The 17,580-nt window shown below is 40.1% G+C and overlaps 1 protein-coding gene across 3 annotated transcripts in view; it reads right to left on the bottom strand.

The window, feature by feature from the left end:
- Positions 1 to 6,152: 6,152 nt before the first annotated feature.
- Positions 6,153 to 17,580, bottom strand: part of FAM171B (family with sequence similarity 171 member B) — a 73,133-nt gene continuing 61,705 nt past the window's right edge. For 2 of the 3 annotated variants that reach the window (XM_048868829.2, XM_048868830.2), the window contains exon 8: positions 6,153 to 17,486. In XM_048868829.2, the coding sequence (XP_048724786.2) occupies positions 16,154 to 17,486 (1,333 nt within the window). In that variant the 3' untranslated portion in view covers positions 6,153 to 16,153. The remainder of the gene's footprint in view (positions 17,487 to 17,580) is intronic. The other variant, XR_007359071.2, reaches the window with a different exon arrangement.

Raw genomic sequence — 17,580 nt, 5'->3', positions numbered from 1 at the left:
CACGGGAGCAAAGTCTAAGTCCCCGGGCCGCTTCCTACCCTTTCTCCCTCAGCGATACTCCATGGTTCCCTTGGGTCTCTGGGGTCCTCCAGCTGTGTAGCTCCTGCTCGTGTGTCCTGTTCTCTGGGTTTGTCAGGCAGCCTGGAGTCCATCTGGAGCTGTGTGTGTCTTGAGTCTGTAATCGAGGCCTGTAGCAACTCCCTGAAGAGATCCTGCATTCTGTGTCATCCCACTTCAGCAGCCTGCCCAGACTGAGGTGGGCCGCTTCCTTTTATACTCTGCCTCCAAGCTGAGCATGTGCAGCAGGGTCTGAGGGATGGGGCTTCCTCAGCCTGCAAAGCACAGTTAACCCTTTGGGGGCTGGTGCAGGGTAGGTACACCCCATCACATGTACCAATAAGTTAATCAATTACTAATACACTAAACAGAAAAACTTCAAGTATTAAAATGTAGATATTTGTGATAGCAAACCACACATTTTTTTATGATTTGGTACTGATAAACTGAGAAATGGGAGGTGATTTTATGAAACTTACTCAAATAATTTGACATCTGTCTTTTCCCAGCCATCTTTCATTGCTTTGGTCTTTAAATCAGATGCTGTAGATTTTGGTAGTGCTTGCAAACTCTCTAGTTGCAATATTTTATTGCTATCTTCCATCCAGTTGCTTCAGATTATATTTAATGAGATCCATCAAGTATGCTATGATGTAGTGTCTCTGTTTTAATATTTTTGTTGTATTTTTTTTTAAAGTACAACAATCTACCATAGAACTCAACACAGCCTTTAATTTTGCAAGTATTTTTTTGCAGATACAAATCAGGTGGGGACCCATCAGATGTAACTTTGAGAAAATGTGGCCCTCTTTACTCATAGAAGTGGAAATAATCTATTAAAAGTCTATGATTTCCAGTAAAAAGAAAAGTAGTTCTTCTAATTTATAGCATATGTCTAATGAGATTACAGTGGTAATGGGATGCATTTTGTTGAATTATTGAAAACATACTGGATATGAAACTATCAGTCAGGTGAGCGGCACATAAAGTCATTACGTACAACCAGGGAACTTCCCAATATTTAATAGGTCAGAATTTAAGAATATTTAAGCAACTAATGAGTGAACTCTACTTAATTCACTAACAGTCTGAAGTCTTGTGTTAGAGGGAGCAGTCTTGAATGTATATGGTTTCCTCTCTTGATAAGAGAATACCAGAAAAATGGGTACCACTGAAAAGAAGAAGCAAACACACTCACTGAATACAGCTGAAGATTTGAGTGACTCCTGAGTGACAATTCAGGACACTTTTTAAAAGTGCATTTATAAAGTGGAGGGGAGAACAGAAAAAAGAAACAAAAAAGTAAAGAAATGAAGGGAGGGAAAGAAAAGGAAGAGGGAAGAAAAGAGACTGACATCTGGTTCCATCCACTAAGAATTAATCAAATATTTTTTTTACAAAATAGACTAAAATCTTTTAAAGTTTGTCTAAGGTCCCTCTTCTCCAAAATGTTACCTGCTCATCTGCAGCTTAAAGGACATATTTGGTCCAGATGCACTGGGAGCACCAGAGACTCCAAAATTGTTGTTTAGGTGGAGAAAGCTCCATAGGTTCACCCGACTAGCTTAACCTGTTAACGATTTCCTGAGAGAGGGTTTGAGAGATGAGCGTCCAGTGCTGGGCACCAGTTGGTACAAAAGCAGGACAAGAAGTCAGCATGGTGCTGTTGTGTAACAATGTCTTGCTGGAGTTGTGAAGATAGAATTACTTGTGCATAGCTTTGTTGTGGCTTTTGCCGACTCTGTTCAAGATGAACTGGACAGGAGGTCTCTTATCTGTAATCAGTATTGGGGCCTCATTATGCTGCATGGTGTACAAACGAGTAGCACAGGGGTTCTCAAACTGGGGGTCAGGACCCCTCAGGGGGTCACAAGGTTATTACATGGGGGGTCGCGAGCTGTCAGCTCCACCCTAAACCCCGCTTTGCATCCAGCATTTATAATGGTGTTAACTATATTAACAAGTGTTTTTAATTTATAAGGGGGGGGGCTACATTCAGAGGCTAGCTATGTGAAAGGGGTCATGAGTACAAAAGTTTGAGAACTACCTGTGTAGCAAGATAGTCCCTGCAATCAAGAGCCAATATAAGAAAATACTTTTCAGTAGGTTTAACAATTGCAGTGAATATGGGGCAGAGTGGAAAAGAAACCACATATGAATGAAATAGATTAGGAAGGATACCCTGAGCTTCTGGGTAATATTACATGACCTCAAGAAAATCAACATACTTAAGTAATAATTTCAGTTCTGCCTTTGGCTGCTCAGGAGCCAGGGAGTGGGACCAATACATAATTGTGGGTACGAAATCTTTGCACCTTTGAAGAAAACAGAAAAGATGAGTATGAGGTATCCTATCCAAGAAAGAGCACCAGTCAGTCACATGATATAACACTGTATAAAGAGATATTTTCCCTTCCTAAAACCGATCTTTGCAGCCATATGGCATTTAGAAACAAATTCAAATACCTCTATCCAAAGTTACACAAACGTCATCAAGTCCTAAACAGCATTTAAGATCAGAATTTCACAGCAGTAATCTGAATTTATATAAAATGATGGTAATCAATACAGTACCTTTGGGAAGCTGTTGCTTGACTAAAGTGTACCACAAAAAACTCAATTCTCACCAAATTGCTAATTTTGCTCCCCTTCTCTGGTCCTCTTTATTCTTTTCCTAGTTTTATGCAATTTAAACTTAATTTATATAATGACACACATGACAAAATATCTCTAGGATTAGGACCTGAAGCCATTCCAGTGTTATCAGCCAATATCCTGACATTTAGTTAGTTACTGCTGAGTACAACAAACTAACATAGCTAATTTGATTTAAAGCACATTCTCTACAAATCTGGTTAGGTAAATCAATCCTGCAAAAGACAGCACCCCTTCATTTGAATCCCAAAGCAGCTGCATAACTAAAAACCAATTTCTCACCTGTTAATTGTGTGTGTGTGAGAGAGAACACACTGGTACAGATAAACTGAGTGTTTTCCTTTCCTCTGGACATTGGATAGGTGGTATCCCATCAGAATACAGAAGTTTTTTTTTACTTTGCTGTACATAGGTAAACTCCTCAGTTGATGACTTCCAAAGCTGCAAAATATGGATTGTTGACCCTATCGTCCTAATTCAAGTTACTCATACCAGGCCTCGTATCTAATGAGACATTTGGGGGAGTGTCTGTTACTGGTCAGACCACAAAAAACAAGAAATTTGTTTTCCTTGTGGTGTAATTGCCAAAGGTTTGTGTGCGTCATAAATATAAAGGGAAGGGTAAACACCTTTAAATCTCTCCTGGCCAGAGGAAAAGCCCTTTCACCTGTAAAGGGTTAAGAAGCTGAGATAACCGCGCTGGCACCTGACCAAAATGACCAATGAGGAGATAAGATACTTTCAAAGCTGGAGGTGCAGGGGGGGACAAAGGGTTCTCTCTGTCTGTGTGTTGCTTTTGCTGGGACTAGAGCAGGAATGCAGGTCAGAACTCCTGTAAAAGGTTAATAAGCAATCTAGTTAGATATGCATTAGATTCTGTTTTGTTTAAATGGCTGACAAAATAAGTTGTGCTGGATGGAATGTATATTCCTGTTTTTTTGTGTCTTTTTGTAACTTAAGGTTTTGCCTAGAGGGATTCTCTATGTTTTGAACCTGATTACCCTGTAAGGTATTTACCATCCTGATTTTACAGAGGTGATTCTTTTACTTTTTCTTTACTTAAAATTCTTCTTTTAAGAACCTGATTGCTTTTTCATTGTTCTTAAGATCCAAGGATTTGGGTCTGTGCTCCCCTATGCAAATTGGTGAGGATTTTTATCAAGCCTTCCCCAGGATAGCGGGTGTAGGGTTTGGGAGGATTTTTGGGGGGGAAAGACCTTTTAACCGAAGCTGGTAAGATTAAGCTTAGGGGGTTTTTCATGCAGGTCCCCACATGTGTACCCTAGAGTTCAGAGTGGGGAAGGAACCTTGACAATGTGGATAGGTCTGACACACTAGTTATTTGTCCAAGGAACCAGGAACCAACAGCAGGGTCATTGAGGTCATAGGGGCTGCTCAAGCTGTTGAAATAGAAGTGTATTTGCTCCACAGATTACGTCACTTGAGGGCATTAGATGATTTTCTAAGAGGTAAAGCAAACAAACAATGCAGAGCATGTAGTGAAAACGCTCTTTGCCAATGGGAGAGAGCTCTCCCGTCCACATAATAAAACTACCTCCACGAACAGCGGAAACTATGTCCGCGGGAGAAACTCTCCCAGAAGTGTTGTCCACACAAGCACTTTTGTTGGTGTACCTTATGTCTCTCAGGGGGGTGGTTTATTCACACCCCTGAGCAACATAAATTATGCCGGCATAAGATGTAGTGTAGACATAGCCTAAGAAAGAACTGAGAGAGAAAGCAATTCAGATTTCTTATTCAACTTAAAATAGAGTAACCTATCAAGCTACTGGTAAGAAAGGCATGTTTGTTTCAGCGAGAGGACTTCGGATATATGAAAACAGTAATCTTTGCAATATTTATAGATATACAGTAGTGAAACTCTTTTTGTATATCACATTACCTAGAGAAAACAATCACCCTGAACTCTCCTTCAAAAACCCCAAACAGCAGCAAACAACCTCCTTCTGGCTGGAACTCAGGTTCCTGAGGGATGATAGAGGATTAACTTTATTTTAACCTATCATCTTTGTGTGTAGAGAATTAGAGAAACTAGACACAGACCGCTTTGGGAGCCAGCTAGTAAACATTTGTTTAAAGTTACAACAACAAAGTATGTACCAGAGAGAGCGTGAGAATGAACAGGGTATAATCTCCTCTAATTCCCATTATAATAAACAAGGTTACATTTGTGCATCAAGAGCACTCTGTGTGTCTGCTGAAGAGATAAAATATAATTGTAATTTAATTGTTAAATTGTGGGATTATAGCTCCTACTCATTTTCCAATCTCAGTTTCTCAGGGAAGTGGACTATACTCTTTTGAAATGAGAAACTGGTTGAGGCCCTGGACTCTCAAAATCTCAGTTCAATTCCCAGCTCTGCTACAGATTTCTTATGGGCCTTGGCCAAGTTATTTCATCTCTCCATGTCTCAGTTCCTCATCTGTAAAATGTATTTCCCCTTTCACATCCAGTGTCTTGACAATTTATATTATAAACTCTCGGTATTGTCTTGTACATCTGTACAGTTCCTAGCCCAGTGAAGGGTCTGATTACAGACAAAATACATGTGAGAGATGGGCAGGACAAAGGAAGATGTCAAATCTTAGATTTATTGATAAATCAAGTACCTCTCTTTAGGTATTGTCTTTGTGATGTCACAAAACAGTTACAATGTTGTTCTTATACTGCCAGGTTTGTCAATAGAGCCAGACTATTTAGATAACATTCTATGGAGAGCACTTCAGATCTTATTTAATCCTTTCATGGCTTCTCTGTGAACAGTCAACATTCCACTGACATTAACAGAAATTAGGCCTTACTGTTACAGTCAGCAATCTAGTTACTACGGACATTTAAAAAAATTGTACCGACCCCAAAGATGTAACTGGGGACCAAAACAGAAGGCAATTAAGTGTAATAACACAACATAGACTTCAAAGGACTTGCTCTGTTCTGAAGGTAAAATCCTGAGATTCTCTGAAGCGGAGCACATTATGCAAGCAGGACTGCAATGAACCAAAACATTTGGGCTTGGGTCTGAGAATGTTCCTGCAATTCCCAGTGACGTCAGTAGAAATTGTGGGTACTCAGCACCTTTCAGAATCATGCCCATTGTAATGACTCAGTCCTGCTCTAAATTAAGTCAATAGGGGGTTTTATCAGGACATAAGGTCTCAATTCTTTAGTGAACTCCTTGAGGACACAGATGACTGCCTACACAGAGCTTATTACTGGATTTGGAGCCTAAGTAAACAAATTAATAGTAAGTACAGTTTTGGTGACCAGTGACAAGCTCTTAATATAGGAGTGATTTGGTGGGAAAATTTAATTTCTTGTCATAAATCTAGCAAACAAAGTTCACATGAAACTAGTGTGTTCCTGAATAATGTGTGCTGCTTAAAGAAATTCAAAATACAAATTAAAAATAAGGCAGCAATAACTTTTAAAAACTATTTTATTATATTGCATGAGCTATGTTTTACAAATCTTAATTACATTTTCAGCAATAAAGAGAGTAGTACTGTAGTAAATACTCTGAGACATGAAGACACCTGACAAAAGGATACAAAAAAGATAGAAACACCTAAAAAGAGGGATGCAAAATGTCAATTATGTTTGAAATAGAAAATAAATGTTTACAAGACTGTGTGTTTGAAAATGATTGCCAAGGCAATGAAGTGCTTGTTCAACATTTAAGGCGCAGTCCTGCAAGATGTTAAGCACTTCCTGTGCCATCAGCTCCACGGGATTCATCATCTCACAGAATTGGACTCTTTGTGAGCTTCATGCTCTACTGAGCATTAAAAAGGGCCCTTTCCCCAACACAGCTGCAAAGATGCTGTAAAAATAGTTACAAAAGACTTGAGATCATAAAATGCATTAAAGTCTCACATCATATTATGCTTTAACTGAATCTATCAGTTCAATTGAGGAATAATATATCCAAATACTTGGAAAACATGTATAGAGATTTATTAAATCTTAATTTGTGACTAAAATTACGGAAATTTCAGTTGGTAAAAACTAATTTTTAAACTTTAAAATGTTGAGAACATGAATTACTACATAAATTTTTTTTGTTTGGTTTTTTGTTTTTTAAAAGGTTTACTACAAAGGGGTGAATGGCTTCAGATTTTTAGCAGGAAATATTTAATAATACTTTTAAAAGTAAACAAAAAAGCTTGGATAAAAGTGTTTATCATTAAAAAACGGCTATAATATCCCAAATCCTTAGCAGAATGCAGAGTGCCTATGGCCAAAAGAGTAACACACATTTACATTTTAATATGAACAATTTCGAGAATAGCATCCTCACTTTTTAAACATGATGGGCCTACTCCTGTATCTCTTGCATGCCCAAAGGCCCACTAAATTCAATGTCAAGGAAGTCAGTGGGGGAACTTGGAGTACGTAAGCAATGCAGGGTCAGGCTCAAAAGTGTGATTAAAATTAGCTCCCTCATTGTAAGTCATAAAATACCTGTCTCCATACTGCTTCTACCTCCTGCTAGCCAGGTAGCTCAGCACTTAAAGTAGGATGTATAATTTTTTAGCTATGTGTACATTCCATTTGAGATAATAAATGTATTAGATCTGATATCGAGATCATTTAAATCAGTTTTATACTTTGACATCAATGGATTTCAACACATTTACTCCCTGATTTAAGGAGGTGTGATCAGAATCAGGCCCTGTGTGTTTAAAAAAAACCCTTGACTGTTGAAATCCCTGGAGAGATGTGATTTCATTGATAATTTCTGACTTCTTTCCAACAAACATTTTCTTAACACTTCCCGAATAGAAAATGTAAAAACATGGCTTACAGCAAACAAGTGTTGTTATCTACATGCAGGAGGCAATGTTCCAACATGAAACACTAGATTAGTCTTTCAAAAACTACAGAAACTACATAGTTTTAGTCATGATCTTTTTTGGCTAACAGAAAAAAATTTACATGTGCTTTTCATATAGTGGAGCGTCCGACCGATAAAATAACTCTCTGAGGAAAAAGAAAGGCACTTTAGCAGGCTAGTTTACTTTCTTCAGCTCTTCCATGCCTCGGTTGTTTACTCTATCCGTGTAAAGGGTTCCAAATACAGTACTACTCATTGAAAGTCATCCGATTTCAGAAGTAACTGCATTTTAACTTGTAGACTGCTACGTTAAAATCTACCATTAACCCACTTTGTTTTTATTATAATTAATGAAAAAGACTGACAACGAGAGTGTGAATTCAGTTATTGTGGAATATCCACAGGCAATTTCCTCCTCTTTGGTACAAATCACTGCACGTGAGCAAGACCGTGGAACTCAAACAAAGTATTTTCCCTCTTGCATCATGGATTTTGTTGCGAGGGTCTGGTTGTGGGAAGCTTCTCCAGATCTGCATTGCTCGAACATGCTCACTGTTCGACTAGTAAATCTGGCAGTACACAAGTATTTTTTTCAGGATGTCAAACATAGAACAGGATGCCAAACATAGTTATGTTCTAATCAGAACCCTCTATGTACATTCTTGATTAGACAACAGTCCCCTCACACCAGGAATAAACAATTCCTCTCCTGTGGTGTTTGCCTATCTATGATGGTGTTTGCCAAGTTAACAGAAAACTACCTCCATTTGGCGCCTAAGAAAACATCAGTAAGTTTAATATTCTCAGTTTACTCCAACATAGTCACTTATCTTCATTACAAAGAAGTGCTTGGTCTGAAAAATGTGCTATATTGCATAAAACACACATGACTAAATTACCCCCCCCCCCTTTTTTTAGGGACTCCATTAGCCTACCTTATACAAGGCAGAAGAGATTTGAAACTGGTGTGCTACTCTGAAGTGGGAAAATTCTGGAGCTCCTTAAGTCACACTTAAGCAGCCACAGGGGAAAAAACCTATAAAGTTACTTATTTGAAGTCTGCCCCATGCATCTGACAAAATCTGACCCTCAGGGGAAATACAAAAGGTACATTTGTGCACACACATTCTTAACTCCTAGTGTTTATGCTCAGAGTAAGTGATACCTAGTTTTTCATTACATGAGGCAACAGCAATAATCATCTTTTGAAGAATCTTGCTTCTCAGAGACGGCGTTCTTTTACAATGCCCAACACCAGCAGCTCTGATCACAATTGTGAACTCCACTGCCCAGGGGTCATGGAGACTAGAAGCCCTCCCCCCTTTAAAACTCCACGAATTTTTTGAACTCCTTTTCTTGATTGTCCATTTCAAAAAGCACACCTAGCAGCTCTCCAATTGTGTGCAGCAGCATAGTTGATTATGCTAGCCACAGGCTCCAGACATGCACCTGCCCAAGTACACAGAAGATATTGGCTCCCCTGGGCCTGTGGGGAGAAGCAGCTGTAGAAATGTGGACAATGACCATGTCTTGTTTATAACTTTAGGGAGGAAAGGAAGGGAGGTCTGAATCTCGACTTTTGCCTTCTGTTGTGACTATCCTGAGAATGGTATCTCTGGTGTGTTTTATCTGCAGCTGCTGCCATTGCAGCCTTGAGGGGTCCCCCCACAGAACACCTGGGCCAAATAAGAGAAAAAAAAGGACTTGGGATGAGACACTCAATGAGAGTCTACAAGCCAGTGAACAGAGGCCCTGGAGGATGAATACTGTATGGAAAAGGAAAGAACAAGAGAAAGACCCAGGAGTCCCAGCAGGTAAGAGATGGAGATGCACCAGGTGATAATGGGGCTTCTCCAGCAACAAACACAGAAACTGCAGGACTCTTGTGGACCTACAAGATCGTTAACGCTGCCTGTTGTGTCCTGCATAGTGAAACAAAGGGAGAAGAGTTGCCACCAGGATGGAGGGCAGGGATTGACCGCCTATCTGCTGAGTTTGAACAGTCAAACAAAAGGGCTATCTGTATAGGGAAGCTCTGAAAGAGCACTTTAACAGTGAGCCACAGCAATGCATTGTGGCGTACCTCGCCCTGCAGTTTGCAAGCCTATTAGGAACTACGATGTGCTTGGTGCACATCTATTAATATAACACTGTCAATGCACCTATTAATTTTGTGGCTCTTACTGTATATTTATCATTATTACACTGTGTTTGTCACTGATCCTACAAGTTGTCACAGTATGTAATAATAAGTCAAGTGAGTGCTTTTGCTGTCACCAGGCACTGTGCAGCATATGTTGGGAACTAATAAAGATGAATTGTTTTCCAAACAAAGTTTTATTGAGTAACAAAAACACTTCAGAAAAAATTCAGTGCAAGTTAAAAACAAATACATTAAAACCTTAAATTTATGAAAGAGAGCTTAAAGAGGAAGGAATGTTCCTGTGCATTTTACCCATGCACACATCAGCCCTGGCTTTCGTAGGTCAGTGTATGTGAAGCTGTGTCTGAGTAGAGTGGTAGGGATGCAGCCCGATGCTACATGAAATGTTGGGGGAAGGCACAGGGAGGTGCTATACTTGAGTTTTTCAAAGACTGCAAAAGGAGACAAGCCCAGGATTGTTGATTGGGATATTTTTCTCAGAGATCCAATCTTGTGAGTGAACAATGCCTGCACACCTTCAATCTACCAAAAGCACATTCAATTACCATTCTGCACTTCCTAAGCTGGTAGTCAAATCTTTCCTTGGTGCTGTCAAGGTGGCTAGTGTATGGCTTCAAGAGCCAGGGGAGCTAGAGTTAAGTTGGGTCCCCCAGAATCACTATGGGTATTTCAATATCACCAGGTGAAAGAATGTCCCTGTTTGCAGCTTTCTGAACTGTCCTTGTTCTTAAAAATGCAAGTGTCTTGCACCTTCCCTGACCAGACCACACTGAGGTCAGCGAAGCATCTCCACCAACACTTGCATAACTAGAGGAAATAGCCCTTTCTGTTGATGTACTCTGTGACAAGGTGGTCTTATGCCAAAATAGGGATATGCGTGCCATCTATCGCTGCTCTGCAGTTTAGGAACCCCATTGCTGCAAACCAATATGTTATGTTCTGCATGTTACTAATAGTCACATTCCTGCATAGCAGGAGATACTTAATGGCCTTGCACACTTGTATGACAACAGCCCTGTGATGGGGTGTACCAGGCTCAGAGGTCTCCTGCTGTTCTACCACACCCCGTCCCAGAAAAGAGCTGTGGAACTAAGTCCTCCAAATGGCCTAGAGAGACTGTTCAGGAGGCAGCCAATTAGGGAAAGGCTGCAGGGAGAAGCCAATCAGAGGTTTGCAGACCCATACAAAAGAAGCTGCAGAGGTAGTGTCAGGCAGTTGCTGTTTGGAGCCTGAGGAGTACACACAGTGCTCCTAGCAGGCTGAAGGACTGCAGCACCACAGACAGCTCACTGCTGGCAGTGACCAGAGGAGAAAGAGCTCCTGGCTGGCTGCTGGGCCTGAACATAGAAGAGCCCTGAGGTAAAGGTGAAACATTAGTTGAAGGCTGGGGCCATGGGGAAGCAGAGGGGGCATCTTAGGACTGCCATTCTGTGTGAGGTGGGGCCATGGCATGTGGGCAGGGAGGGTTAATATCATGGTGCACTTAGGGCCCTTAACTGCCTTAATATGACCCTTCCTCTCTGGAGTCTGTGGCCAATATTTTTCCCCTGGGCCTGTTACAGGTCAGCCTTTTATACCCTTCTGACATCTTAAAGGGTGAGGAAAAATAAAGGAAAACCAACCACTGAGCTAAGTACTACAGACCTTCTGGTCTACAAGCACAAAAATGTAGCAAACAAGGATAATGTAGCAAAGCCACTTGACATGTCTCACTATTGTGAGAGTGCTGGAGACAAACAAGCAAGCCAGCCCTCTGATCACCAATTAGTTCCCCTGGAGAAGACTCAGTGGCAGATAGCTAGCTAATTGGTCCATCAGCCCAAGACTGATTAGCTAAGGGCTAGAAAAGTTGACACAGGAAGAAAGGGGAGAGATTGGGTTAGTGAACTCAGCATGCTCTGAGATCCCAAGGGAGGGACGTTTCTGTTTCTTTCTGGCCCTGGGGTGACAGGGCAAGAAACCACTGTAAATACTTGGCTGCACAAGACTGTACTGGTGGCAGTGGTGGGAATATAAATAAATAACATGAAGGTGCCACTCACTGGAGAGTCTGAGGTTTCTGGGCATACAAGAGCTGGGACAGAGTGCACCACATTACAACTGCTAGTAATACTTAATCAGTTCATGCCAGTAAATCAAAAGAGAGCAACAAAAACAGCACCAGTGCTAGCAAGTGGGAGGTTGCGAAACAAAGATGGCTGTAGTAAGGCCACTATGACAGATGTACTACTGCAATTATCACCAAACCAATGGCTGGTGGGAATAGTCCAGAAAATCCCAATACTGACACTGGACAAGAACAGGGCCAGGTAAAAATGAGAAAATCCCAACAGAGATATCAACCAACATTTAGATACTTCAATGAAGGTATTGCTTGAGATGGTGGTTCAACTGTCTTAGAACCTTTGTTGTATAGACATGTGCTTTCTGTATGTTTGCAGTGTTGTTGCAGAACACCTTCAAAAGAAGAGCCTGGGAGCTTAAATTCATAACATTGCTAGACACTAAAAATCATAGACTGAATACAGACACTGGATTTATGGCTTATAACGATATGTAACCCACTAACCCATCCCCTGACTTTTTTTTTTTTTGGTCCTATGACTGCAGGGGTATTCCCTGGCCACTCACCTTTAATGGTCCCATAGAATATGTTAACTACTTATGCTAAACAAGCTGTTCCACCTTCATTTAGCTGTGGCACGTTGCAATTGTTTCCCAGACCTGAAGAGCTCTGTGTAAACTCAAAAGCTTGTCTCCTTCACAACAGAAGTTAGTCCAATAAAAGACATTATCGCACCCACCTTTCCCTAACGTGCTTCATCTACACAGATACTGTGTCCTTTAACATGTATTGCCTTATCCATCCATCTTGTGTCTCTAATATCTTGAGATCAACATGGTACAGCATCACTGCACACAACATGCATTGCCTTGAAATGTGTATAAAGGGGACTGTTTTAACAAATCACTCATTCACCTCTGAGCCAAAATATAAGCTCCCGAAGTCCAAACATCAGCTGTATGATTTTGCATAAAAAAAGTGTATATATTTTTTGATCCATGTTGCTGCTGGAAGCCTAAAAGCAAGCCAAATTTTCTGGGGTCTGTTAGCCTAACACACCAGATCTGAGGGTATCAGCTGAAATGCACTACTGGCATATGTGCTCAGAAGGGGCACTTTGTATTGCCACATTTATACGGTCAGATTCTGCCTGATGAGCCCAAACAGCACAATGTTTGCTTGGGGGGGAGGTATGCAAGAGTGCAATCCCCTACTCTGCTGGGGGTGGCAACCTGGAGCTAGCCAGCACAGCCCATCAGGTAGCTGCACCAGCCAATACAGTGCACATCCCAGCCAGCCACCACTGGGCTTCTATGGAGTCCCAGACTTAAAACTGAGCCTCCCAACAAACGTACACATCCCTGGGGGGAGTGAATCCCAGCTTTGGTGCATAACAACTTCTTGTGGGAACAGCAGAATGCCAAACAATCTCTCTGAGCTTGCAGGGATTAAATAAAGCCATTATTTTATTGTGTCCTATCACTCCCATTAATGAGCCACATACAGTAGGCTTGAGGAATCAATTATTTTCTTCTCCACAGAATGGATTTATTCACAAAAATTCCATGGGGGAATCTGCAAACTAACATTCATCAGTGTCAAGCTGCTGTAGTTCACAAAGTGACATAGAAGCATATTCTCAGTATTGACTGGTATCTGACAAACCCTCAACTCATGAGAGAGATTTTTAGCTGCTCTTTTACAGGGCACAGCATTAGGAACACTATTTTTCCCCTCAGCAAATATGCCACCATTAGCTAAAGGGAAAAGTAGAAACAACATTAATAAAAATTGGAGTGGCAGCAGTAGATCCTAATAAGATGCATAAAAATATATTAAGGAAATAAAATAACTGTTTATAAGGTTTGTGTGTATGCTTGAGATAATAAAGTTGGATGCCTGTGTGTGCATGTATGTTTGTTATTATGTACAAAGTTTAGTATTTAATTGAAATTGCTGTCAGCATCCATCTGATTGATCACCGTATGTAGAACGAAATCACTTAAGCCACCTCCAAATGTATGATACTACAGTATTTGTTATTTTAATGTACACACTTGTGCTCACAGAATTTGTGTTTCTGTTTCTTAATATATGCTTTTAAGATCTATTGTATTAAGGAATATTGGTACGTTAAATAGAGAATATTTTGTTTTCAATGACTACTGCCTAAGTGTCAATCCTTTAAGCAGAAGGCTGTATCCATCCTCCCAAGGGTAAACAAAGTTAGTTAGTTCTGGAGAGTTTCCTGAAGGTCATAGGGGAACCCCTGGTAAAACCCTAGCAATTCCTCTAGGGTGGGCCACCTCCTTTTATGTACCAAAACAGACAATAGAGTTACTGGAATAGGCAAACCATTGTGGGCATGCTCCAAGTCTGATTTTGGGGGTAACAAAGCTTATCAAGGACATTATATTAGTATCAATGTAAACCCTGGTTCTGTATTTGAAGGACTGAACAAAACTGGTGCAACAATGAAAGCACTGACAGTGACAATAACTTATAAGCTTGACATTCAAATAGTCTTTCAAATGTATATCGGTTTTGAAGTGTGGTTGATTATTTAACCATTATGAATCCATCAGAGAAAAAAAATTCCATCCAGAGGGTGGAACTTGATGAAGGATATATGTTATAAACATTTTTATATGAATAATTAGTTACACAAATCAAAACACATTACCAAAGGCAAGCAAACTTGGCAAATACCCACACTCAGCTGTAAGGCAGATGACTTGTGTAATCTTTCAGATTTATTTTTCTGTTGGCCAAACAATAATCTACTTACCATATTTAATATTTCTCTCTGAACATTTTGTTTTTCATTGTTATATTCACGGGATCGATAAGGATTTTATATGTTCAGGAAGCAATGGCATACTAGGAAGAGTCAGAAACATGGTATTGTTTGCAATTTGGTTTGCAAATTCTTCTAGTAAAAGAAGGAATGGTACCAACGCCCAAAAGACAAAGGTGTTAACCGAGTTTGATGGTATTATTTCCTGAGTGAAGATGACTGCAGCCCAGGTCCATAGCGTATATATATATATTTTGGTTGTGTTACTTCAACCATATTTATTATATAGACAATAAAAAGCTTTTTTTTTTTTCTTTAAAAGGAATTTTCTACTATAACACTTTTTAAAGCAATCCTTTATAATCAAATTGCCAAAGCCAAAATGCTGTGACTTATTTCTTCAGAGAAACATCTTAAAGGGCATAGGAAATATTCTGTTTCATGTGAAGCACACTAAAAAGTGCGAGTCTACTTTTCTGTTAGCCAAAGCTAAATCTATCACTTTGACAAAATGACCATTTAAAACAAAGAATATATTTTGATGGACATTTCCTTCCTCTGTACATATGGAAGTTACATCTCATGCATTCAAAACTTTTGGTAGCTGTTTAACTTAGTAATAACTCATAATCAAGTGTCTCTGTTGTACTGTGGACCAAGTTTGGAGCTCAGCTTCCATACGCTCAAAAGTCTAAACAATCAGGTTTTTTTTAAGCCTGTTTAACACCTCTGTGCTGCATGGCCTACTAACAAAAGTAGCAAAAAAGGGGCACGTTAGCCAATGTGATCAAATTTACTATTTGTTTTTAAAAACTTTTAAAAGTGAATGAACTTAACAGTACAGGTCATTCCTTCTAAAAGTACCTTTTCTGCAAAAGGTGCCATTTGCTCATATTTACAAAAGTATTTTCATTAGACATCAAGTTTTATCCTAAATACACCTGTGTGAATCAGGAATAGCTCGATAGCCTATGATAGAGCGCCAAATTTGACTCAATATGCATTGAGTAACACATGAAAAGGAAGATTTTTGCAGACTTAACAAGTGTCTGGAGTTGATACCAAGTCCCTGATTATTTCCAAGAACACATTGAGAGTAATGTGGTGAAACTTTATACAAAATAGGAATTACTACGGTCAGGGCTCCAGTAAAAGTTATGTGTAAATGCTACACAATAGCCTGCTGCTCACACCAGTTAGGAACAACATTTTGGAAACATTTTAACAATCGCTACCCAGAAATATGCCTACAAAAAATAAAATACTTTCTTTTTCTGAGTGCCTAAATTTCTAACTATGCACCCCAAGAGGTGTACCCCAAGAATGAAAAATTTAAACAAACCATTGTAGCATTTCTTAGTGACAAATTCACATTTTATATCCAATGCTCTGTTGAAATCATAATCCTTAGTCTGCACGTTAAGAAATGTAACTTTACCTGATACTAGAAAACCATTTTGACTGCTCCTTATAAATCCAACATTGCAAATTTACCAGAAGCAAAGAGGAAAGAGTGCATAAACTGCTAGAAAAAGCAAGAACACTGAACACACTGTGTTTCAATTTATAGGAATCAGTGGTCTCTCCTCTCTTTTTTTCCAGATATTGGTTTGACTATCTCTCTTAGTTACAGGTGGTCTACCTCTTTTTTTAGCTGGAGGAGTATTGGACTCATGACCTTTTGTTGTGTTTTTTTTCCGAGGTGGTTCTTCAGTGTGCTGTTCTAGGACCTGCCTACTTCCTCCGTCCAATAGGTGTCTCACAGACTGATCATCAGGGCTACAAACAGTGGTCCCACTTTCACTGCTGCTCAGATCCAAATCTTCCAAATAAAGGATCTTAGAATGATGCATGCTTTTAATGAAAGTTTTCTCTCTCTCCAGTTTTCGACTGGGATGATGCTCATTCATGTCCACGCCAGAGTCCAGGCTGGTGTCATTACTTTCTGTTTTCCTTCCCTTTTTCAGATCTATAAAAGAGTGCCTCACTTGAGCGACTGGCTTTCCATCTAGTGACACGAACCATGCTCTGGGGTGTGGGGATGGTTTTCCTTTAGAAAGCTCCAATAACGTTTGCTCTGAAATACCTTGAAGTTCAGATGAAAATGGTGTCATAACTGCTTCGTTCAGTGTCCCAGGAACAGAGACAGACTCCAGCAAATTATTGGTATACCGACCCCAGTTTGAAGTTTGTGAAGATAAGCCCTGTTGACCATCTAATGTGGCTCGCTCATCTCTGGAAGTGGGGGGCTGGAGTGGAGAGTGCATTGGCATTTTGGGTAGTGTCTGTGTATAGCTGTTTCGATTCATGGGCTCCATCATTGGGCTGTAGACTAACTGCCCTTTTCTTGGCAAAGTAGCTGACTTAGCCGCATGCAATTGCTCCGGAGAGTGGAACAGGTCAGAGGTTTGAAGGATGGCAACAGGCTGACTGTAAATATTAATTAGTTGTTCTGGGATATGGGAAAGCCCATACATCTCTTCGTTCACTGCAAGATATCGGTTTTGGTCTTGAATGTCCCCGGGAGATTGAGAAACACTGCTGTTAATGTGCCTTGGCGGCTGTAATTGTCTAACTCCAACATTAGGCTCCAAGGACTGGGCTGAATTCCTCGAGTGACCACTCTGATTGGATGATTGATATGAAACATTTTCTGTGTAGATTTTAAAATTGTCCCAGGCTTTTTTGTCCTCTGTTTCCATAGAAGTCTTTCTGTGAGGGCTATAGGAGGAAAGCTTGGGCATGTATAATTGTGACTTATCCTCTAGCTTTACTGACCCCTTCACAGCACTGATGTGATTTATGTGAGTTGTTGATGTTGTCTGGTCTTTTTTTAAGACCTCCAGTTTAGTTGTATTTTTTTCCCTCCTATGTGATTGGCCACATTTATCCCTATGGGGGAAAAAAAAAAAGGGGGGGGGGGAGAGAATTGTAGGACATATGATTCAAAATACTAGTGATGAGCGCAGATTGCACTTAAGACTTC

Source organism: Caretta caretta, chromosome 11 (genome assembly GCF_965140235.1).
Source record: "Caretta caretta isolate rCarCar2 chromosome 11, rCarCar1.hap1, whole genome shotgun sequence".
NCBI lineage: Eukaryota > Metazoa > Chordata > Testudines > Cheloniidae > Caretta > Caretta caretta.
The sequence above is the reverse complement of the archived record's forward strand: the minus strand, read 5'-3'. Positions and strand labels throughout refer to the sequence as shown.